This window comes from Ursus arctos, unplaced genomic scaffold (genome assembly GCF_023065955.2).
Source record: "Ursus arctos isolate Adak ecotype North America unplaced genomic scaffold, UrsArc2.0 scaffold_2, whole genome shotgun sequence".
NCBI lineage: Eukaryota > Metazoa > Chordata > Mammalia > Carnivora > Ursidae > Ursus > Ursus arctos.
The window spans coordinates 101,431,265-101,456,497 of NW_026622874.1; the positions used below are offsets into that span (position 1 = coordinate 101,431,265).

At 45.1% G+C, this 25,233-nt stretch overlaps 1 protein-coding gene across 4 annotated transcripts in view; it reads right to left on the reverse strand.

The window, feature by feature from the left end:
* SDK1 (sidekick cell adhesion molecule 1) overlaps positions 1-25,233 on the reverse strand; it is an 876,890-nt gene that overhangs the window by 355,244 nt on the left and 496,413 nt on the right. For all 4 annotated transcript variants that reach the window (XM_048224631.2, XM_057314981.1, XM_057314983.1 and 1 more), the window contains one exon: positions 16,644-16,777. In XM_048224631.2, the coding sequence (XP_048080588.1) occupies positions 16,644-16,777 (134 nt within the window). The remainder of the gene's footprint in view (positions 1-16,643; positions 16,778-25,233) is intronic.

Sequence of the window (25,233 nt, forward strand, 5' to 3'; positions counted from 1 at the left end):
TTTAATGATCTATTGGCTGACAACTTGATGCGGTCCTCCTTCAATTTTGCTGAAAGCTGGGAATTGTAGGCCACCTGACTTTAAATAGGATTTCTTACCCAGTTGTTAAAATAACCCACTTTCTCAGCACTGGCCTCTCTGGAATTGTCCTTGGTCTGGCAGGTGGAGGGCTCGATAGTCCAGAGCAACGCCCCAGGGAAGGTGACGGGGTCCTGGGAGGAACGCCCCTCTGGGCTGTGAAAGGACGTGGGAGAGGACCTTGCAGCGGGAGGCACGTCCTCGGGCATAGCCCTCTGGGAGACAGGACGTGTGTCCGTCATGGAAGCCGAGTTCAGTAGAGCGTCCATCATGGAAGGTCCCTGCAGTGACAGTCCTGACTGGGGATCCCCGATCTAGATTACCCCACATATTCCTGGTGAGCAGCGCTGACATGCCTTCGCCCAAACTCCTGCCTGCAGGCACCAAGCTGACAGGCAGCACAAATAACCCCATCGGCAGTGTGAGCTACTCTCCACCTTCCTTGTCTAACTTTTATTTCCCTATTTTGGATAGAGACTGAGGAGAACAAAAGAGTTCTCTATTATAAGAAAAACAACAGTATGAACATTATAATAAATCATGCCTGGCTGCTTTCCTTATTAGGCACACAGCCCGGAGAGTTGAGGCCATGGCCAGAGGAGTGCATGTGCATGGAAAGTGAGCCACATCTACTCAGCTAAGCTAACTGTTGTCTTGAGGGGGATGTGGGTCCAGGTCACCAGATTGTCAGTGTTTTGTGGAGTCCCCTGGTTTTCAAAGCGTTGTTCATATTTCCCAACAGTTATGTTCGGGCCCTCTGCTAGGGCAGAGTTTTGTTCTTCTCTTGGAAGTTGGTACGTCTAAATCTGTGAATACAGGAGCTTCTGTGGACCCCAGGCAAAGCTGTTCCTTTTATTGAGGTGGCCTTCCTCCCCAGCTCTTCATCTAACTGTTCTCACTCAACCTTAAGGTCACAGTTAAATCTCAGTTCCTCAGGGAAAACCTTCCCGGTCCCCCAGACCTGTGTGGGTGCCCCATGCTGGGGTTTCCATAGTGACCTGTGCTTCTCTGTCAAGAAAAAAGAGACTTAATTTCCCACTCTAAAACACCTGTCCCTTACAATGCTTTAAATCTGCAATAATTTAGGGGTTCCTAAATTTTAGGGTGGCTCAGTCAGTTAAGCATCTGACTCTTGGTTTCAACTCAGGTCATGGGATCTCAGGGTTGTGAGATTGAGCCCCACATCGGGCTCCATGCTGTGTGTGGCACCTGCTTGATTCTCTCTCTGCTGCTCCCCATGCACCCCCCAACTCTCTCTCTCTCTAAAAAAGATAAATAAAATAAAGAAATCTGTAATGATTTAAAATCCACAATGAATATTTTCCCCAAACAAATACTGCACTCCACAGGAAAATGGAAGCCTCGTCCACCAGAGAATGTTCTCAAATACAGACTGTCCAAGCTGGGAAAGTGGGCCCAGTGCGGTCAGCTCGTCAGGCATCATTTAAAACTGGAAGAGGTTCTCTCGACTTTGAAATACTGGCTCATGTATTTTTAGGGGTATTGTGTGGACTAAGTGAAACACAGTCCACAGATGGCTAAGTGGACATGTCATCTACAGCAAGATGGCACTTTAGGAAAGAAGCCACAACAGGGACGGGGCAGTTGTTACGCACGGAACTGCGTCCCCCTAAAAGTCATATGTGGAAACTCTAATCCCCAGTATGTATTTGGAGAAAGGGACTCTGATGAGGTAATTAAAGAAGAATGAGTTCATAGAGATGGGGCCCTAATTTGATGGGACTGGTGTCCTTCTAAGAAGAGGAGAAGACACCAGACCTCTCCCACTCTGCACGTGCGTAGAGGAAAAGCCGTGTGAGGACGTAGAGTGAAAGCCTCCAGCAGAAGAGGTCAGCCCTACTGGCACCTTGTTCTCGGGCTTCCAGCCTCCAGAATCGTGAGAAAACAGACGTCAGTGGTTTAGAACCCCGGTCAGTGGCATCCTGGTGTGGCAGTCCAGCGGCCCAATGTTGTAGTTTTAACTTCTCCGTCTGAGTTATTTTATGTATATGTATCTAAGTTATATGCATAACTTAAACATAAGTTATAAGGAAATCAATTTTTACAAATCACATATTGGATGGCTTAGAGATGAAGAACTCTTATTAACAGTCCATTTGTAAAGCAACTCATCTTTTAGAGTAGTGTCTGACATACTGGGCTCGCGGAGCGTGGGTGCTGGCATTCTTTCCAGTGGCTCAGGCAGTTTTGCCCATGAAAGGGCCCTGCTCACGAGAATAATGAGGCTTGAAGGCTGTAATTCTACTGGCTGGTTCTATTTCTCACGTAATCCATCTCTTGAAATTTTTCCCTATTTTCTGTATATAAGTGCACACCAATGGCCACATAAATGAGATCTATCAGAGCTCTTCCCCTGAAGGGTTTCTTCAACGCACAGTCTTGCGTGTCTTTATATCAGCCAGCCCAATCTTTCACAGCAGGCAAAGGGTTAGAAACGGAAGTGGCAGACACTGAAGATGAATGGGAAATTACGATTCCCTAACTTAGGACATCCCATACCATATTATACAGGCTTGCTGGCCTTTCTGTCACACCAGCATAAGCTGTGATGGCAGAAACCAGTCCACCTCGATCACTGTTGTATTGCCAGCACCCAAAATGCTGACGTACTAAGTGCTTAATAAATACATGCTGAGTGAGCAGATGGATGGATGGATAGATGGACCGATGGGCAGATGGATATGTGTTCTGGAAGAAGCAGGGATTCAGCTGAAATGCTCAGGAGAGGGAAGAGGTAGAAACATGGAAAGGCAGTGAGAGGACTCCCTCGGGAATTGAGGAGATGAGCCTGATTTGGACAGCAAGTCTAAGGAGACAGGCTAATTTAATTTCCAAGTGAAATCGTACAGCAACACAGTAGATGTCACTCTCAGGGCACAGTGTCCCGAGCACTGTGTCAGCCTGGGAGCAGCATGACCAGCTGCATGAGCGACAGTGCCACACAGAGGGAAGCTGGCGACCAGCAGGCCAGGTGGTCCCAGCACAGGAAGAAGGGAAGTCAGTAACTGAAGAGATGCTTGGGGACATGCCTTCTGTTTCAGGGCATCTGACTAAATGAGACTGGTAAGTTCAACAATTAGGAGACAATCAGAAAATCGCAGCCATCGAGGACTTACACCATTTCATGCAACTTTTCACTTGAAGGCTGAATGCTCAGACTGGCACTGAGGTCTGGAGATAGCATTTGATCAAAGTGATACATAAATCATAAGAATGAATGAGTTCTCTGGGGTGAGAACAAAAGAGCAGAAAAACAAAATGAAATATTGCACCTAAGCCCTAAAAACAATGGGGAATCCTCACATTTCGGGGTAAGGAGAACCAGAGGAGCTATGAACACCAAAAGAGGAGCTGGCAGAAGGAGCGGGACAGAGCTGGTGAGCAAGAGCGTGAGGAGGTGGGGACAGGGGGAGATCAGGACGGGATGGGCCTGAAAAGTGGCGCGCTGCCCAGGGCTGAGCAGCGAAGATGGGAAGGCAGTGCGCTGGGTTCGAAGCACTCTCGCTCCCTCACTGAACGAGAACTTACGAGGCCCCACTGTTTGTCATGAGTGCCTCTCTCTGCTTGGGGAATAAGAACAAAAAGCCTACCCTTGTGCAATGTGCATTCTGGTAAGAGATCGAGATGGGTCACTTACTGGAATGAGCATGTGGGAAACGCAATCTTGGCAGGGAAACTGGTATTGAAAACTGGGAGCAGACAACAGGACAGCGGTTGCAACCATCCTTAGTCGAAGAGAGCGTTGTTTCACCCCAAAACTCCTTGCTGTCATCGTGTCACTGGGAGTGCATCTCTCCATAAATGAACGAAAAGATGATAGAATTCTGCTAAGGATGCTTTTCCAACCTGGCAGCAGTAAATTCTGCTCCGGGCCTGCACTTCCACAACACTCCCACCTACGTCCATTCCCCGGGCATTCCACACATCACATCCCGGCCATTCACTCGTGGTCTGACTCTCCTTAGCGAAGCCCGGGCTCGTGAACGGCAGGAACAGGTCTTACTCGGTCTCCTCAGCGTCAAGTATAACGCCGGTACATAGGAGATGCTCAGCGTTTTCTGAATGAAATAGCAGAAATGAAATCTGAATTTTTAAAAGGAGGGGCTATATACTGTGGGACAACAATGAGATACTCAGACCCTAAACGTGGAAGGAAATCACACCACAGCACTTCCAGCTGCCTGTTCTGTGGGATGGACAGTGGTGTATGCAGGAGGATGGAGGAGGGTGCCAGATGATTCCAGAACAGCAGGCGAAGTATGCAAGGTGTTTCCACGATGATGGTAAGCTTACTTCTTCATGTGTCCTTGAGTATTCTTGCAGGCTGCACTGATATTCAAAATATAACTGACTGGCAGTCAGAATGGAGGCCGGCGGGGGCATAACCGCTTAGTACCCATCCATCAGGTACAAATTTATAGGTGGATACGATCCAGCTAATCTTCACGCCAGCACAGGGTTCAAGCTAACTAGAAATTCCTGGATTTTTATCAAGAACATGCTTACTGTCATGATATCGTGAATACTGTAACATGAACAAAGACACAAAAGGCTCAGAACATTGCCTATTCATTTTATATTTCCTTATAATAGTAACATTTTTGCATATTTTTTTTCTGAGGCTATTTTCTCATTTCAGGAGAAGTTTTCCTACGTAGGCTAAAAAAGTGTGAATCCACTTCAACTTTCTGAAATGAACTGATAACCAAAGGTCAACTTCTGCGTATGGTCTCATGCATAAGTCTTCTGAGGAGGGTGATTCCCAAAGTCTTAAGGAACGGAAAGGGAAAAGTCTGAATTCTGAAGCAATTTTGTGCTGGAAACCTTCCCACCGGAGAGCAAACCTGGGTGTAATTCAGCCCTGTCTACATTAATACAGCCACAGAGGGACTCCCTGATGGGGAAATAAATTAGAGTGCGCTACGGTCTGTCCAGGAAAATGAAGGGAGCAGCACAGCGTGGGGCCTGCCGTACCCGGTGGGATACAGTCCCCAAACCCATTCTCAGTTAGACAAGCAAGCAACCAACTCACTCCCGGGAGCCAGCTGGTGGGTTGCCACTGCCAGCTTCCTGCTTCTGCACCTCTGACGCTGACTCCTGAGTCCACGCCAGGGACCAAATGGAAAAACAGTCAATTGTTTTTGGGGTTCCATTAGGAGCTTTTGCACCTTTGGGTTGGTGTCTGAATCTTGTTCCCTAAGAAAATCACAGAACTGTGACAGCTTTCAGACTTCCCAGATAGTTGTTCAGGTGTATAGCCAGAGTGGACCAGGAAATTCTCAGCTCACATTTTCCTAATCTATAGAACCACGTAAAATAATAGCCTTTGGGATTCCACCTGAAAAAGCTAAACTTGCAAATGCTCCTGGGCAAACAGCAAGTTACGCTGACAACCAGCAGTCATGTTTCTTACCGCCCTAGGACTTGCTTTACCAAAGACGGAGCTACACTAGGCTCTGAGGGTAGGAACTGACTTTGCGCCAAGGAGGGTATTCCTGGAGATGGTAAAAGGTCAGAGGGTACACATGGAATTATTACCTGAAAGGTCAAAGAATCACAGGTGGGGCTATTGCTAAGAACTCGCTAATTAGAACATAGAGGGTCTACATCTTAAGACAAATTTCTGGTTCCTATTATTTCTGATATCAATTCCATTGGTTTTCACACGTCAGATACAGTGGAGAAGCGGCGAGTCCAGCTCTCTGGATTTGGTAATGGTCTTCAGAGTTGCTGAGTGACCTTTTACTTTAACAGATGCTTTATACCTGATTTTCTTAAGGCTTGATTTAATATTCACAAGCACACTGTAAAGATCTACAATTCTAATTACCTGCTATAATTGCCTTCTATAAGAGCCAAAAGAACATCATTTACAGTGATCAGCAATAAAACATTATGACTAAGTTGTAAAGGAAGAACGGAACTGTTATCAGAAGGTGACCAGTTGTTAGGCAGCAAACAGAAAAGCAGCCACCGGAGTAAGGCCTTTCAACGTGAGCTTAAAAGCCAAAAATGATCCGCAATATAAATAATCTCAACAAATAAAATGGTGAAAATCTCTCTGGGAGAGGACAGACTTGGGATGAAAGTAAAACACGTAATTAAATGTGTAGGCTTGTGCACGCTATTTATTCCCTTCATTTGCTTCCGCATTTGCAACATGGGGATAATACTGACACACCCCCCCCCCCAGGGCTTTTTTAAAAAATGAGGACTGGGATTACGTATAATAGTTACACACTGGACACGGAGCAGACGCTCAGTGAATGACGACTGCTTCGCCTACTGCAATGCCCAGCATTATCGTGTCCCCTCAAAGTTTGTAGGCTGAAATCCTAAGCCCCAACGTGGAGACGGGAGGGGATGGCGTCAGGAGGCGGGCCTTCGGGGGATAATCAGCTCATAAGGATGGAGCCCCGTGAAGGAGATCAGTGCCCTTATAAAAGGGGTCCTTCCCCCGTGTGAGGGTACAGTGAGAAGTCTAGAGCCCAGAAGAGGGTTTTCACCAGAAGCTGACATGCTGGCACTCCCAGCCCCTGGAACGGTGAGAAGGAAATGTCTGTTGTCTATGGCATTTTGCTACAGCGGCCCAAACTACAACAACTACTATCACACGCTTTCAACCCACGTTAGGCCAGATCATGTCTTCCCATCCTTACCTGCCCGCTCGAAACCAACATTAGCACCTGGGCTATCAGGCCTGCCCTCCTCAACACTGGCCATTACTAAAGGGGCTGGTTCCACACTCCATATTCCCTCCAAACCAGAAAATCACATATTCTCCTTTTTCTGAAGGGTGAGCTACGAAGACAGTCCAGCCCAGCAAGTTGGTAAATGTGGAGCTTGCAAACCTCAGAAGTTCTGAAGGAAGACAAACCTAACAGGTGTTTCCTGATCAGCGGCTTCGGAACACCGAGCCCATTCATAAAAGGAAAGGGGACACCAGGAAGAACAAACAGAGTGCGGTTATTTCGTCCGAAAAAGAGTGAAAGCTCGAACGCCAGGGAACTAACCATGGTTGTCATCTCTATCCAACTACTGAGTAAACACAGCTTTTCACAGAAAGCTCTATTTGCAACTAACAACCGGTTCTGTGGCCTCATCTCAGCTGATAACCATGACTTTGTTTAGGGTCTCCCCAGACAAGTTGTGTGATGGATGGATGTTAGAGCTGATAAAATGACTGCAAGGAAAATTCAATTTTCCATCCCCCTTGCTTGTGCCCTCTAAAAATTGCTTATCTTTTCATATCAATTATAGCAACAGGGAGAGCAGACGAAGTACTTCAGTGAGTGTGGCATCTGAAGGGATCTGGGCTGGCAAGGTACTTACTGGATGAGTCAGTCACAGTGTTGAGTCCCTCCCAAACCGTGACAAGTTCTGAAATGTTCCGTTTAATTATTAAGAGCCTGCAATGACAGGATGTTAAGTCCTCGGTCACCTGAATGCGGGCATGCGGCTGTTTGTTGGCCAAGGTGAAGAAATGAGATCCCAGAGTTAAGGGTAAAATTATCGGGGCTACTTCTAGTTGCAGCCCTAAGACTGCCACGGTCAGGAGACTCCTGTGTTTAGATGTCTGAATATAATATTTTCAATTGGTGTATTTCATGAGGGGGCAGGAGGAGAGGTGGTTTTGAAAAATATTAAAGATGGGCATTGGGGGAGTTTTTTAAAATCTGATTATGCAAGTCACTACCGGATGACAATTTCTGCCCTTAAATAATCGTCCCATATTGGGAGAAGCAAACGGATACTGATGCTTTGTTCACTGAATCCACCTGGCCCATCACTCTGGGATGTGGCTTACTCCCGGGGCAGAATCTGCCACAGCAGGTCCCCAGTAGGGAAGACGAGGATGGCTGTGCATGTCACCGGGGCAGGCCAGGTCTCACTCGACACCCCGCGTGGTGCGTAATGCATGATGGGTGACAACACACGTGCTGTTAGGGACCATAAGTTAGCACTGTACCACTCCGTTAGTTAGCGCTGACTCTCACCTCTCCCACCTCAGCCTTCGGCAAACCTGTGCTCTGGTCTCATCGCAGCCACCCAAGCGGACCTCTGTTGGTCACTGACTCCAGGCTGCTGTGGGATTTAACAGGGAAAATGTCCATGAACCGCCAATCTAGAGCTCCAGGCTCATCAGGGCCCTGCTTCTGCCTCTCCCTCGGGGAATCACTGAACAGCACACTTATTTATAAATCATCATCAAATCTGCATACAGCTCGGAACAGTTTTTGCTCCAACATCACCTAGAAGAATTTTGCAAAACTCTGTGTTGTTCCATAGCTGATGTTAACAACGTTAAGACCTCACGTTTTTCAAGACCGATTTGAAGGACTGCAGAGAATAGAATTTCTCATGTATTTTAATATTTGACTAGGCTGGTGTATTTTAATAAAACAGAAGTCTGCGGCACTCTTTTATCTGTGTCCAAAGGAATCTAGACACTTGATTGAGTGGGTCTAAGGATTTGATACACATCACCACGCACTGAGGAAACACATGAACGAGCTCTAATTTTAGTGGCTGGAAATCTGACCTCATTCCTTTTTCTTCTTGAACCTGTATTTTCATTCTACACCTCCCACAGAATTTTATCGTAATTTATTACATTTAATGATGCAAAGTATTTTATTGATCACCCTATCACAGCCTCTGATAAAATGTGCATATAAATTAAAATTTCCCAGCAACCATATGGCTCTGGGGTTATAAAAAAAGTTCTCTTGGATTGAGTTACTGTTATAATTATTATTTGTACTCAATTAATCAAAACAAATGTATAACCAATTTTGATGAATTTTACATATAAAAGAAAAAAAATCACTGAAAATGTATCTCTCCCTGAAATGAACAGAGGTTTACCGTGATTCTCATCCTACTTCCTTTTTATAGATTCAACTCCTGTGAAATTATGTTCATGTAGAAAAGCAGATGAGGATGGAAGGAATTTTATTCAAGGATATCTCTCGATTCTTTTAGTCCCTTCTGAGTTCCACACGGTAATTTACCAGCTAGGATAGACCGTTTTTTGCTCCAATCACAAATAAAGCCCGGAGTTGCAGTGCTTAGCACCGAGGTTTATTCCCTACCCTATAACGCCCCACACCATCGGGGTGACTCTCCGGGCTGCTCTGTCCACGTGCCGATTCCGGTATCTGGGCAGGTTCCCGCCTGTGGCTCTGCCATCTCCAAACGTGGCCTGGCCACAGGGAAGGGAGAGCGTGAAGGTGACTTGCTGCCTCTTACATCCCTGGCCTGGAAGTGACATGCTTCATTCCACTCACATTCCATTGACCAGAGTTAGTCACGTCACCCCCCAAACTGCAAAAGGGCTGAAATGTCTTCCTGTCCTACAAGTTGATGCCGCACTGTATTAGCCATCTTCAAAAATTATTTGTGATAAAATGTCAGCTGACAATGTGTGTGGGTCCTGCCTCATTTTGCAGACCGCAAGAAAGTGAAAACACCTAATTTATAGAATGATTTATTTCCCAGTTGTTGGAATACTTCCCTTCCACAACTCTGACACTGACGTTTAGAATTCTCCCTTCGTGTGGCGCCTGGACATTTACGCCCTCACACAAGGCCTGTATTAAAGGTTCAGGATGTGTGTGACTCACACCCTGTTAGAGGGGCAACCGGGACAGAAAGCCCCTAGAACTCAGGCACGCACACACACCTGATTTTAGGAAGAGCACAGGAAAGCACCTGGAAATAGATTCCCTGAAGATGCTATGTGCCTGCTTGCCCCCCAGAAATCCGTGTGCCCCCCCCCCCCAGAGGTCTGCATCACCTGGTGTGAAGATGGCTGCTTTGGGAGACTGGGGATACTGGGCTATCCCAGATTCATTCAAAAGTGGAAGGTAAATTACAATTCATGGTTTAACCTGATTCCCTAAAATTTACCAAGGGGGAGATTAGGCTGAAATCTGGCACAACGGGGAAAAAAGATGGGCAGCGTGGGAAAAGAAGACGGGTGAGAGCAGGGGTAGGGAATAGAAATAACCCCTTCTTGTCCTGTGGGCTGGAGAGAATTACGGACTTATTATTGACTTCCTCATCTCTGGTCTTTTTTTTTTTTTTTTTTTTTCTTTTAAGCTGAAGTCTGGTTGGGAATCACCAGTTCTACTTGATTCTAAGCCTGTCACGAATCCATATAAACATACATCTGGGGTTCAGGAACAAAGTGTTAGAACTGGCATTTTTATCTATGCTTTTAAACCAGAGCCACAAGAAGAGAACTGATCTTTAATAATGCCATTTACTAGGCAGATGAGTGTGTCAGTGGGATGGCCCGATGTCACACACTGTAACTCACGTGATCTTAGGAGGAGAGCTAAAAATGTTCATTTTCAGGGAAGTGGACAGGATGCCTCTGTGTATGTTTGCCCTCAGAACTTGCCAATGGGCGGGTGTACTTGTGTGGAGTGGACCTTGAACAACACGTGGGTTCGGGTTGCTGACACCTCGCACAGAAGAAGATTTGTGTGTAACTTCTGATTCCCACAAAACTTAACGGCTAATAGCCTACTGTTGCCAATTACATAACAGTCAAGTAACATACATTTTGTGTGTTAAATATAGTACATACTATATTCTTACAATAAAGTAAGCTAGAGAACAAAATGTTATTAAGAAAATATATTTATAGGACTGTACTGTATTTATTGCAAAAATTTGCATATCAGTGGGCCCATGCAGTTCAAACCCGCGTTCTTGAGGGTCAACTGTATTGGTTTTTTTTTTTTTTTTTTTTTTTAAAGATTTTATTTATTTAGTTGACAGAGATAGAGACAGCCAGCGAGAGAGGGAACACAAGCAGGGGGAGCGGGAGAGGAAGAAGCAGGCTCACAGCAGAGGAGCCTGATGTGGGGCTCGATCCCATAACGCCGGGATCATGCCCTGAGCCGAAGGCAGACGCTTAACGACTGCGCCACCCAGGCGCCCCAACTGTATTGGGTTTTAACTAGACTAACTCTCACAGAACGGATAACCGGATACAAGTGACTGTGGGGAGGAGCACAGATCCGAGTTACTCCGAGGGGAGCACAAATGAGGACTTTGTAACCAACGGCAGCATCGAGGCCTGTGTCGGCTGTGCGGGCTATTCATCGGCAATGACACCAGATAAATCACTCTCCTTAAACAGAAGTCATAAGAATTTGTCCAAAAAGCTAAACATCATCAGGACCATGTAAAATACAGACTTCCAGTCACAAAGTGTCTGTTGTGCCATGAGACATGAACTAAAGATGGGATGAATCAGAAAATTACTAAAGGGGACCCTCACTGAAGTGGGCTCGGGCAGCTAGAAGCGGGAGGCTGGGAGCAGGGAGCCTACACTTGACAGCAATTAAAGGAGTAATGGTCAATGCCGGACCCGAGAGCAGAATGGTCAACAGGAAGGAATCTTCAACTGCAGGCCCCAACAGGGAAAGATGTGCAAAAGCGTCTCCTCCAAGAAGTCAACCACCCCTGCGCCTGGGAGGCCCAGTCAACTGAGCGTCCAACTCTGGATTTCCGCTCAGGTCATGATCCCCGGGTTGTGAGACGGAGCCCCGTGGCAGGCTTTGCGCTCAGCGGGGAGTCTGCTTGGGATTCTGTCTCTCCTGCCCACCGACCTCCACCGCTCACACTCGCTTGCTCTCTCAAATAAATAAATAAATAAATAATCTTTAAACAACAAAACAAAAAGAAATCAACCACCCCTGCGACTCAGCCACTTGGGAACCATCACCACCATGAACTCTTGCTTTTCTCCAACAGACTTTTGTTCAAAACCCCCTGCAACTTCCTCCTTATTCTCCAAAAATAACATTCCTGTTTTGTTTCTTGGACTTGCCTATGGCTTTGCCATAGTTTGCCTGTCCTGAATTGCATCCTCTGTTACTCCTGAATAAAGCCACTTCTACTGGAAAAATAACTTGTTTTATTTTTGAGATTAATAAGATGTTCGTGATTAGCAAGATACTTAAGATACCACTTACTTCATCTTTATCTCTTTTGTATGATAGTTCTATGCTTATAATTTATAATTTATAAATTACTGAGTATGCACGTATGAGGGGTGAATGCACAAGGCTTGTTGACTGATGGAGTGCCTACAGAATCGCTTTAGAGACCCCAGTCTACACTCTGATCTGCTCGCGACCAGCTCCAGGATGCCGGGACCCGAGCATGCCTTATGCTTCATTACACACCCCACGTGGAAGGTTCAATACATCCTAAACGATTAGCTCATTATTCTACCGTGAAGTACACTTCCTAGTTGTGTTTCCAAAACTTCTGGCAGTAAGTTTCCATCCAACGTATAAAGCTATAGCTGGATTCTAAATTCCTCATTTGTGGTATGGACACTGTCTCTGGGTAGGTTTCCAGTAATATTTCAAACTGTTCCTATTGCTTTGGGAATCCAGCCCATGTCAGACTACACTTGAAAGGCTTCTGCCTCGCCCCTTTCTCCCAGAAATATTTAAGGCACAAAGAAAACGTGAGAGAATTTTATCTGGGCGCACAAAAGCCAGGTTTTCCAGGGCAGTTCTCTCAGACGGCTGTTCCTGGACATTATTCTCAGGAATCCACTTTCAACTACTACACATATATGAGGTCTGCAGTTAAATTAGCATTATAGAGGACAAAAGAATGTTAAGTGGTCTTCAGAATGAAAAGCAAGGGCTTGTCAGCCTGAAGGAGGATCAGCTGAAATGATATCCTATCTGTGGATGTTGTTTGAAGAGGAGGCATTAAAATGAAAGAGGTGAAAACACAGGAAGGAGACGGGCACCTCTTCCTTTCAATCCTGCTCCCTGCCGGAGGCTCTCATTACACCAGACATCTTGCATGTTGGGCCAGGACCGAGGACGTGTCAAGGTGTGCACAGTGGCATTTACACAATGACGGACTCATCATCGTACAGAATTCCTCTCATCTCCCAACTCTACCCTTTTTTCTGATTTTAAGAAGAAACGCTTATTCACATATTAATTCAGTTCAGAAGATCTGATCCACCAAAGTTAACTCGATGTAAAATCTTCAAAGTGAAAACCAAAAGCAGGTTGACAGGTGTATAAAGCTTGCCTGGGTCTGACCTCAGAATAGAAACGTCTACTCTCGGGTGAGTTCAGCCCATTCTTTCTGTGGCGCGCACCTGAGCTGCGGGAGCCAGCTATGAAAAATTCATGCAGGACGCTTCCGCAGTCCCACCTATGTCCTTAACATCTGCTGGCTTCACGTCACATTAAAACTTCAAAGTGAGTCCACCCCTGAGATGGCAGCAAGCTTTCGCTGGGGAGCAGAGAATGGATAGTTCAGAGATGGCCTCTCCTTCTGGGCAGGAGGTGTCTGTGCAGAACATGCTGCAATTTATCTTCGGAGCCACATGGCGGGGAGAGGGGAAGAGATGAGGACGCCATCCACTAAACACGAACAGAGTAGCGGGAGGCGCGGTGAAGGGGCTGCATCTCCCTTCTAATTCTCATGCTTTTTGAAACATTTATTATTTATTTTTATCTGAATCCTCTCTGTCTTTTGCTTCCCATAAGCTTCAAGTGTAGCCAAAACATTTAGCGACTGAAAAGGGGGTGAGGTTTTGAACTCTCAAGCACACAGTTGTTCGGGAAGATACAGTATCTTCTCCCGTGAGCTGGTGTTAGGGCATCACTCACTTAGATGTTTTGAGACAAGGCTGGCCCCTGGGTGCTATTCCACTTCGACACTAGGCTGTCCTGCAGGAGGAACGGGCTTATTATTATGACAGGAAACAAGAGGTGGGGCCGCCTGACGCTCTCCAATTTTAAATTAATTAGAGTACGATCCATCAGGAATTTAATTTCCAGTACCTTACCACCCCAATCGTATTCACTACATAAAGATTCCCTATTTTAGTCTCCTGCTGCCGAAAAAAATTTATCTTTGTTAAATGATAATTGGCTGTAATATCTTTTGATTCTTCAGAAATACTGGCTGGCAAGTTTTTAAGAAATTTCATCAATCTTGTTTGGTGTTTTTACAAAGCCTCCATCAGAAGAAAAAAAAAAACAAAACAAGATGTCTAAGACTGCAGCACACACCGTGTCCTACTACCAGCACGGACGGGTCCTGAGGACACCTAATCCCAGGATAAACCTAGAGGTGTTGCACCTGCGGCCTTCCCAGGCCTCAGCCGGCGCTGGCCGTGGTCCCGAGAGCAGGCTCTGCTGCTTATCGCATTCGCTGTGGTCCAGAAAGGAGCAACCGTTAAACATACAATACTGGGGGTTTCTGCAGATTTATCAATATTTCTGATCTTTAGAGGTTTCAAAATAGAATTTTTAGTGAGAAAATGCATAACAGAGTGCCATTTAACTTTTAGCTAAATCCAATATGTCAACAGAATGTTATCCCGAGAATCAAAATAAGGCTGTTTCCTCAAACTTCTCACTCTTCCCATGTTACTTGGTCCCAAATAAAAAGCAAAGAATATATAAGGGAACAGTATGCGGGTTTTCTCCCAAGATTTACAATAAGTCCATCCACATCATCAACCTCTTTATATCTCACCTTCTACACATTTTACCTGGTGCCAATGAAAAGATAAGAATATACAAGAGAACAAAATGCAAGGCAGTTAATTATAATATTTATGAGCTGCTTCCAATATACTTCTTGGTTGGAGTAGAAACTGAAATTATTGAAAAAGAATTTACATATTCCAATTATCTAACGCCATGGTACTGCATTAGGATGGCAACTTGCAAATTCACTGTATTCGTTTTGTTTCCTACTGGCCCTTCTAGAGCAGGCATGTAGGAAACTACAGGAACAGACTATTCCGAGTTCCGTGATGTTAGCATCATGGTAACCAGACTACTTGTGGAATTTATCCCCCCTCTTTCAACAGGCTAAGGCCAATTTCCTTGTTTCTGACCTAGAATTCTACCAATCTGACCAATTATTATTATCCTGGTATGTGTATTATAATTGAGTGCTAAATCAATTTTCTAAACAGAATAAATGTCTCTAACTGTAAAACTCAGAAATCACTAAAGTAATCAATCTATTTGATAATACAATTTCCAAAAACTCTTGATAAGTCACATTTATTTCTATTATGATTCTCGATTCAAAGCGTCCTTTAAATAGCACATCATGGCCTGTATTTTGTGAAGCCCACACCCAGTCAATGCACGTAACTCTCCAAGGCATTAAAAAGGCCATGGCAACAGCCCAATCCACACCCAGTCTGTGGTCTGGAGATCAGAATTCAACTCCTAGGAACGGAGCTGCTGATGGCAGAATGACGACCACTTAGGAGCACTTACCAGGAAGGGGACAGGCCCGAGACAGCACACTCATTTAGCCCCGTGGTCTCCTGTCCCATGTTTGCTACGGACATTCACCCATCAGTCCTACTCGGCTTCACCCAACTGTATCCCTCAGGGAGCACGGGGAGCAAACACTGTGATCCCATCCCGTGTATGACACGAAAATTTTCAAACCACCGGTAGGGGATGGCCATCCCTTCGAGGTGTTTCTTAAAAAGATGACATCTACTACCACACAGACAAACCCGTTTAATTCACCCTTGTTTGATGTGATCATCAAATTTTTAAATTTACAACCATTTCCCAACTGTATGTTCTCAGAAGCGGAGTCACTGCATTTCATCGCATGAAACTTCACGCCGCCAACACCTGGTGACCTGCCCTGTGGGGTGCACATTTTCATCTCCTTTAGCTCAGAGTTTTTGCTTCTGGCCATTTCCCCCTTCTTCAGCAAAAACCAACTCTGGCTACTAGACTTTTTAGAGCCTTCTTTCAAAGGCCAAATGTTTAAGTTTCCTCAAACTAAAGTTTCCTTAAATAAACTGAAGGTGTAACTGTAATTTATGTGTATTCTCTTCATTATTCAGTTAAATCAGGTAGAAAAAATGGTCAGCGGATTATAATTAAGAAATACTGCTAATTAGGGGCACCTGGGTGGTGCAGTTGGTTAAGCATCCGACTCTGATTTCAGCTCAGGTCATGATCTCAGGGTCATGAGATCAAGCCCTGCATCAGGCTCTGTGCTGGGCATGGAGCCTGCTTAAGATTCTCTCTCTCCCTCTCCCTTTGACCCCTGCTCTCTCTCTCTCAAAATAAATAAATAAAATTTAAAAAAAGAAATACTGCTAATTTTAACACAACTTAGTATATATATTTTCTCAAAGATCTTATTTTTAAATCAAACATAACCTGTGCTTAATCTAGTCTCAAATAAGGTTCATAGATACAACTCCGTATAAATCAAGATTTATACTGTTAAAAACAGTATGCAGTAACAGTGTGCAAAAGCAAAAATATTTTAAATCCCCAAAACAAATAAGATCCAGCAGTCGGAATTACAGGCTGTGCTCCCATTTTCTGCGTACCACTTCAAAGAAGGCAACTATTGACACCGGATCAATATTAAACCATGGCCACTATCTTAAAGATTTATTGCAAAATGTCCCGTGTGTCATATATTAATTAAATCAAGATTTTATTGCTTTCAGAATTATCATTTGGAATTTCAAAACTCACGTGCTATGTTCAAGTGAATGAGTGGGCTGGTCTTGTTCTCTCCGTTACGCTCATTGACGGCCTGTGCGTAGTAAGCCCCGGCGTCACCCACGGTCGCGGCAAGGATCACCAGTTGATTTTCCAGCGTGATGGCTCTGTGTCAGACAAGAGACAGTGTCAAAGCCTCTCCACAGGACTTCTTGTTTGTAAGGCAAATTAATTTATTAGGCTAACTAGAAAGGAATGTCCAGGATTTAAAAAAGATCTGGAAGGACAAAAAACAAACGTACAGGCCGACCTCAGGAATACGGTGGTGGCTAAGCCTTCCATGGCCCAGTTCACACTCCTGGGGGGAGAGTCTGAGCCCTCCGACCCTTGGTTGTGAGGAAGACACATTTTAGAACATATATACCCAAGGCGTGTTGGAACTGCAAGCCTCCTCCGGGAATTTGTAACAAGTTAGAAGAAATTCTAGAAGAGCTGGTCTTTTTCCTTCCACTTGATCACACAGTGGTCACGAAGCTCGCAAATGGAGGGCTGAACCACCCCAAACCTGGACTGGGGGCAAACGAATTCACTGCAACTTCCTCCACTTCCCAAGGAGTCTCACGAGAGCCTCTGTGCCTCTATTTCTCTACTAGTAGGTAGAAGAAAAGTTGCCAGTGGGCAGTGCTGACCCCTTCGACTTGATTTTCCGTAACCACTAATGCTAGGACTGCACATTCTTCACCTGAGCCACCTCCCCACATTCCAGAGGTGCAAACAGTCTAGCCCATCATCACGGAGACCTTCTCGTATACCGCAGTTCTGCTGCACAAAGGAACCTTGGAGACACATCTGAGCCACCACCTTCTCTTTAGAAATGAGAAAACTGAAGGTCAGAGAGGTTAAGTTATTTGTGCAAGGTAACAGAGCAAGCTGACAACACCAGAGGGAGGCTCTGTCTTCCCACATGTGGGCTGGTGCTCTGCTGGGCAGATCACACACAGACTCACCAGATTACTTATTTAAAAGAAGAGGAACAAAAGTCACAAAGATACAACTTCCATAAATCCAAGCAGCTTTTGATGAAAATAAGTGTCCTAGTATCCTTTGCTCTTGCTATAATTTGCAGAATTTGTTAACAAAGCAAAAAGATACAAAGGACGGACTGGGCGTTGCAGGTAAGACCTTCTGAGCACCCCGGTGCCCTTCAGTCCCTGCTCTTATCCAAACGCCGGAAGCACCCGGGATCTGCAGTGAACTGCGCCGCTGCCCACAGGTTGTTACTCTACAGGGAACGCGTTTATTTGTTCATTTTAAATCCTAGACAGTCGCAGCCCGTCCAAATTCAGATAAGATCTCTGTTCTGGTAACATAAAAAAACATGAAAACTGCGTGACCGGTCATGAGGAATTTTACTATAATAATAATCTTTTTCTTCCTGCTACTTCTAGAAAGCTTCTTCACACACTCTCGACTTTTAAACATTATACAAGATTATCTTACGAAGTTACTGCTTATTCAGGGTTCCATAGGATATACTGCAGTTTGAGGTCTCTGGGACTAACCTACCTCCTTTCTCACTTATGAATATTTCCCTATTAACAAGTTTTCAATTTTTAGTCCCATAAAAATATCTCAAAGAAGTATTACTATAATTATTTATGACTCCTTTATAGATTCCTTTATAGAACCATAGAAATTGTTCCATTTTCTTTTAGTATATGTTACCCTGGCACCTAAAATTAAATATGAATATTTATTACACATGAAGTTACACATTTAATAGTACAATTTAAAAAACTGAATATGTCATAACTTTTTTCCCTAACATCTGATTTTTGCCATAGTAATTTCAAATATGCCTATTATTTCTCAGAATTATTCTCCAAAAATGCCTATTAATTCTCTGTATTATTTATGGCATGGTCTCAAGGGTATTGAAAATAAAAAGTACATAAAGAATAAAAATATTAAAGTTTACATCTATTAGAATTTGTATCGTTAAGCTCATTTTTTTCCTTCTAGGTTTTAATTTCTAGACCATTTTAAGTCAAAACTTATGAAGAAAAACTTGTCTATGCCAAAAAAGCGCAAAAACGCCAAAGCTTTAGAGAACATTAGATTAATGAGGATCAGTTCCCCAGAAGACTTTATTCTTTCTTCCCATCCAACTCTTTCTGAACAGAGCATTTCTATAAAAGAAACTGAGTTTTTAAAATGAAAATTAAACCATCTGAAGACATTCATCTTAATTTCAGATAATTCAGATAATTGTTATAAAGCTTTAAAAAAGAACAATTTTTTAAAGACACTGAAGCAGGTACCACGCATTCATTCTCTGAGTCTTCTTCCCTAACAGACCCCGATTCTGCCGTGCCCACGCCTGGCCCAGGCCGCCACGTACGCCAGGAAGTTGGCCCGTGCCCAGCACCAGTTTGGCTCTTGGTCATCAGAGTCCAGTACAGGTACGGGTGCCACATGCAAGACACAAGGAACTGGCATGGGACCCAAGCTGCCTGGTTGGACAAAGGACAGGAGCACGCCGGGGGGAGAGTTCTCACCCCTGCAGGAGCCAGGCAGGAAATGTGCTGCCCCACGCTTGGTGGCTGGCAGCCACCCTTGCAAGCTGGGGAAGGTGGCCTGCAGACAAAAGCAGGAAGAGAGACAGAATTTTAAGAGTCAGAGCAAATTATACAATAGCTTGAAGGTGATGATGAGAAAGTAAGCTAAGTGATCCTTTAAAGTGACTCTTCTATGTGCCATAAAACGTTCTGTGGACTATCAGGTTACTGAGGTGGGGGCTGACTTCCAACATCTATTCCACATCCCCACCACTTTATAGTAGCAATGTGGTTTGGAGAACTGGCCCCGACCAGTCTAAACCAATCATGGTAAGCCAATCCGTCTTGCCAGGGACTGACAGAGGAAGCCAGGCTTGGGCCAGTTGGCCTATGGCAGGTATCTGGTGGCTGTCCTTGCTCTGGGGCAGCCACACCTAAGTTCCTCTCACCAGCCAGAAGGGCAGGATTTCTATTCCGTGGTTGGCGGAACAGGATTTTTCTCCCTCTACCAGCTGTGAATAAAGAAGCGTGTTGTCCAGATGTTCACAGTGGCAACTTTATGGCCACGAAGGGAACAATCTTAGCATGAAGCTGATGATGCTGGTGGCAGGACAGAGAGATAAGAAAGTAGCTAGGTCCTTCGTCTTGATAACCTGACCGAGTCAATGAACCAACCATCCCGCAGCCCAGATTCTCTCCGGGCTTCCTGTCTCATGAGATGATGTACTTCACCCACGTTTAAACTTAAGTTAGGGCTTCTGTTTCTAGAAGTCAAACGAATCCTGATACAGATGCAAAACGGCCTATGCAGTAGCATCCATTTGGGGTTCAAGAAAAGAAGAATGTGTCCTCAGTGCACAGAAAATCATCCTATCTGTGTGTTTCTCTCTCTGTGTGTATATATAAAATGTTAACAGCAGTTAACTTTGAATGGCAAGATTATAACTTATTTTCTTTTGATTTCTGTAATTTAAAATGTTTTTCCACAATGAATCACTTTTGTTATAGGAGAACAACTTTCAAAATGAACACAAGGGCGTGCATTTAGTGCTTTGCTCATCATACAGACTACTTTGCTTTTTTATCGCATAATTCCAAAGTACTAACTTAAAACTTTCACTGACTTTACAGGAAAATTATAGCATTAAGCCAGAGAGATTTTTCCTTTATTTTCACTTTATTCAAATAAATGTATGTATGGTTTTATATGAAATTATTTCCTCAGCCTTCCCCATTTTAATTCTACATTTCCAAATGAAATCTTCTAACTTCAAATTCCATGGGATAATAATAAAGAAAATAATACATAAATGTAAAAGTCAGCACACCACAGCTTGGGAAAGCAGAGTGCTGGACTCACGAAGAACAAGTTGAAGGGTTGCTTGCTGCCGACCATAAGCACAGAGACGGTTCTCAGAAATCTATCGGCTGTCCTGAGTAATGGGGCTTCACTAAGAAGGAAAGGCAGTGGTTCAGAAGGGAACTCATTTGAAAGGGCAGGTTCCAAGAGCTTTTGGCTCTGCACTTGATTCTCCCAACACTTTCCTGAGGCAGTTGGCAAAATAAGAATTCTCTATTTCAGGAAAGTTAAAACCTCAGAGGAGATCCCTGGGGTCTCTGACCATCAGCTCTGATAAAAATCAACCATGAGGGGAAACTGCCCCTGGACACCTAGATCCAAGGGCTTACGCACTGGATGCATGGGGCTGGGGGGGCAAGCAGCGGGCATATCTACAAGTGAGCTTCCTGCCATGCTTGCCAATGTTCGGGGGACGTCGCGTTCTCAATGCCGCACAGAACACTGACTTTCCAACCTGGGGCCCTGACACGTTAATTATGGAAGCACCAGCTTGGTGGTTGACGAAAACAGCCTCGCTTGCACCTCCCCCCTCGGAGCTGCCCGAGACCAGGAAGGAAAGCAAGGGTAGGCATTCGCCCGGACTGCCTAGGGAAGAGAACCAAATAACGGTATTCATTATTTAGTCAGATTTGAGTCCCCAGGCCCAGCTCAGAGCAGAGGGCATACAAACCCGAACCAGGTGCACACGGCCCATGTCCCATGGAGCTTAGAGTCAGTGTTTTCATGAACTACAAGAAGTAATAGGAAACACTTTATTGACTTTCCCTTAAGAGTGGTAAGATACAGAGCCAAGGAGGGGCCGTTTAAGCTTTCTACCAGCTTAGTTACCACTGTGGTCCGTGTCTTGCCAAATATTTCTGTTTAATCCATGCAGGGAATCTTTTCTATAGCACGTATGGTTAATTTCATTAGGGCAAGTGTATGGGGAAATATAATTAAATTTATATAAATTCTTCAATCTAATCTTCTACATTAGCTGTCGACTCTTAATTACAGATACAAGTGGGGGTACATTATAGGACAGGATTTCTAAAATGATAACTCCCTTAAAGCTGTTTGGATCTGAAGCACACATGTTCTGCCTTAGACACAGCTGCCCCCCAGGAGTTAAGCACAGAGCCTGACAAACAGAATGGAACCAATATGTGTGTGCTGGCTGAACAGAAAGAAGAGAACACACACACGTTCATATTCACGTATTTTCTCTGACTGTTCATTTTTGAGCTTGTAACTCCATCTTGGTGCTAGAACCCAGGCAAGGGAAGCGGTCACCCAACCATTCAGTGAGTCTGTATGGAGCGCCTGTGGTGTGCCTGGCAGCGTCCAGGGACGGTAACCGGGGAATACGGTTACTGAATGCAAGGATGCTGAATATAAGGATGTAACTCAATCCAAAAGACAGAAAAAGAAAATAGTAGGTCTGTGAAGTCCCAAACATACATTTTATAGAATATTAAAGGGGCAGTAGAGAAGCCACAGAGGCAGCTGAAAATGTGGAGGTCTGACATCTATCTTCCTGGTGACAGCTTCTTAAAAAGTAAAATGCAGATGAGATGTCATATTAGACAGATAAGCCAGGTTCTCTAACCCAGAACATACCTAACAGCTCAGGGGTAAGAGGGCTGCTTCTGGAGGTGACGCGGAAGGAAGTACCACCCTCACTTCCTACCCACGTGTCTCTGGCCCTCCACCTGAAGCTCCGGTCAAGGGCTCCTATTTGTCCTGCCCCAAAGGACAAAGCGTCCACCCTTCCCCCAAACTGTGGGCGTGGCCTGGGGCTTCCCAGACTGCTCGCTAGGAGCAGGGCACTGGGTGGGCATTGGGGTCAGCTCGCCTAGCAGCTGAGAGGGAAGAGAGGGAACCTCCGTGCGCCATAAAGAGAAGCGAAGAGGGACGCCCTCCTGAGTGCACAATGTCTGTCTCTGAATAAAAGCAGAAGGCACGCCAGCGCTCAGAGCTCATTCATCTTCTCCAAGACCAGTTCCTGGTGGGTTGAGGTAAAACATGGCCCGCCTTCACATTAAAATCTCAAAGGGTCTACAGAGAAGACGCTCCCTCTTTCTACCAGTACAAGATGATTACAGATGACAGGCAGTCACTCCACGGGTAAACCCAGGCTGAAGTAATCACAATATCCTGTGCTGATATAGAAAGGTCCTGGAAATGCCCAGACAAGTGTGGCCTGAATGGGTCAACAGGCCTGGAATCAGGTCTGGCTCTGGTTCGTTCCCTTAGGATCACTATTTGGTTTTGTCATCTGTGAAACAGGGCTGACAGTACTTATATCAAAAGGACCTTGGTCAAGAGCAAATCAGGCAGTGACATGAGTGGGGATGACACTAAGTCTTCCGCTCGGTGTTTGCCGGATCTGAATCTGGCTCCTCAGGTGTGGTGCGTACGGATGGCAGGTAGTCAGATAATAAGTGTAGTCAACCATCCTCCTAGAAGGGCTAAATATGAAATAATTTTTAGAGTTTTACTGAATAGACTGCCATACGAACATGGCCAAGTCACTGAATTACCAGATTTATATGATAAAACACTCCGAAACTGCTACTACCTAAAGCCATGTGCCCAGAAGCCAGAGTAATGCTCTAGCAAAGAGGTCTAGAAAAGCCTCATTTTCAGGTACCTCCCCCCATATCCCACTCCAACAGCAACACCTATGATACGAGACTTTCATGCTGGAAAATCCCTGGCCTCTTCTCAACACATGTTGCCGTGTCATAGACAGAATCTATCCTTTCCTCTTGGAAAGATACTGCACAACAGGAGAGATGGGAAAGAAATAAAGAAATTTCAGGGTAACATGATACAACCACTAAAGGGTATATTCCATTGGGGATTTTCTCCCAGGAGAAATGTATTTATTTATAGCAGTGCTTCTTAAATTTTCTAGCTACTTTTACTTATTTTTTCTAGTCCACTCATTTTGTTTTGCCTTTTATTTTTTTTCTAGCTACTTTTAAGAAGCATTTTAATCAATGTATACTTTGCCCAGGGCCTTTTGTTATTTTAGCTAATGGTTCCAGCTCTGGGCCCAAATAAGAGTCTGTGCCCCAGTTCTGGCCTGGTCTTATGCGGAAGAACGAAGTTGACTGAGGAAGGTTCAAACAGTTAAGGTTCGGGCATAAAAATTCCCAGCCACATTTTTTTTTCTGCTAAAATAAAACAATCAGAAAAAGAAACAAAACTCAACAAAATGTGTAGAACGTAGTCAGGTCCTTAAACACTGGAACTCACACAGACCGTAAAATCCACTCAGACTAGAAACCATTAAAAAGGACGACAGAAAGACATCTGGAACCCAGGTAGGCCCCAACGAAATCCTCCCCAGAGGGGGCTCTCCTGAGATCCTCTCCAAATAGTGGACAGATCTGAAAAAAGTTCGCTTTACATACGGCATTATAAAAACAATACGTATGTCAGCCCAGAAGTAAATGAATATTGCCATGGCCAACGGAGACACTCTTCCCCGAACTGATGGTGTGCAGAGCGGGGGCTGCCCAGGCGGTGGATGTGAGAACCCCTCGTGAAGGCCCCACAGGGCTTGTGTGCACCTGCCTGCAGCCCCTGTGACCACCAGTCATTCCTGAAGCAGCCATCCTCGCCCAGCGGACTATGTCTGGAAGGCTGAGGCTGGCAATTCCAGCATCCGGACAAGTGAGACAGTTTCTCTCTGAATCTCCGTTTTTTCAGCACAAGGCACATGGAGGCTTTCTTCCTCCTGCAGAGGAAGGGGCAGTGGGCAGGCCACTTGACCCTGGCTCTGCATGGTAGTGCCTGTGTGGGGTCATGTTTTGTGGCAGGATCAAGCACAAGGAGTAGCGGCCATGAAAGAGAGTGCTTCTTGAAGAGCAAACAATAGCGAGGAATGCTGGCAGATCACTGGGGGACAGACTGCTTCTGGAATGTTCTCTTCCTTGCAAGTCAGTCACAACATTAGTTCCTCTTTAATGGAACGTGATTATGACAAAGAGGTTCTACTCTTTGTTAAACTGTCTTTGAAAGCTCAGGGACAAAGCTGTGCCCGCAAAGCACACGTGGCTGTGGCAGAGTCACAACGCCTCAAGTACTACAGCTGCTGCTCCGTGGCAGCGCCCCTCCACGCGCTCCTGGAAGACGCACGCTCCCCAGACTGTGGCGCGAGAGCCTCGTGCTCAGGGACAGAACGCTGTCAGCAGTGACGAAGAAAATAAATCCAGAAGAATACCCAACTTCCTTTTGACTCTTTTTCCTTCTGGAAACTACCAGTAATGGCCGTGGCATTTGTGTATAAACAGAACGCTCCATCATACAGCCCACGAGCCTTCTGCGCCTACGCACACAGCCCGGCAGACAAACGCGGGGAAGTGGTGAACAGTCAACACAGAGCAACTAATTTATAAATAAGGCTGGGAGGTATTAAAACCCTGGGCTCCTAAACTAACCCTTCAGGAAGGGTTACCACATCCCTTGTTAATGTGAAATGAAAGTCTCGTCAGGGAGCGCAGGCTGGGCTAAGGGCCCGGAAGACCTTGCATTATTTACCCCGCGCTGGGAGTCATTCCAAAGGCGCTGATCAGCAAATCCAACAGAACCATTAGCCACGGCTGGGGGGTGGACAGTGGTGCTTTTTCCTGAGCTCTGACAGATTCCTCCAAGCTCCACTGCAGCAGGGGTGAACCTGTTTGTTTCGGACGTGTCTCCCTGAGAATGGGCCCTG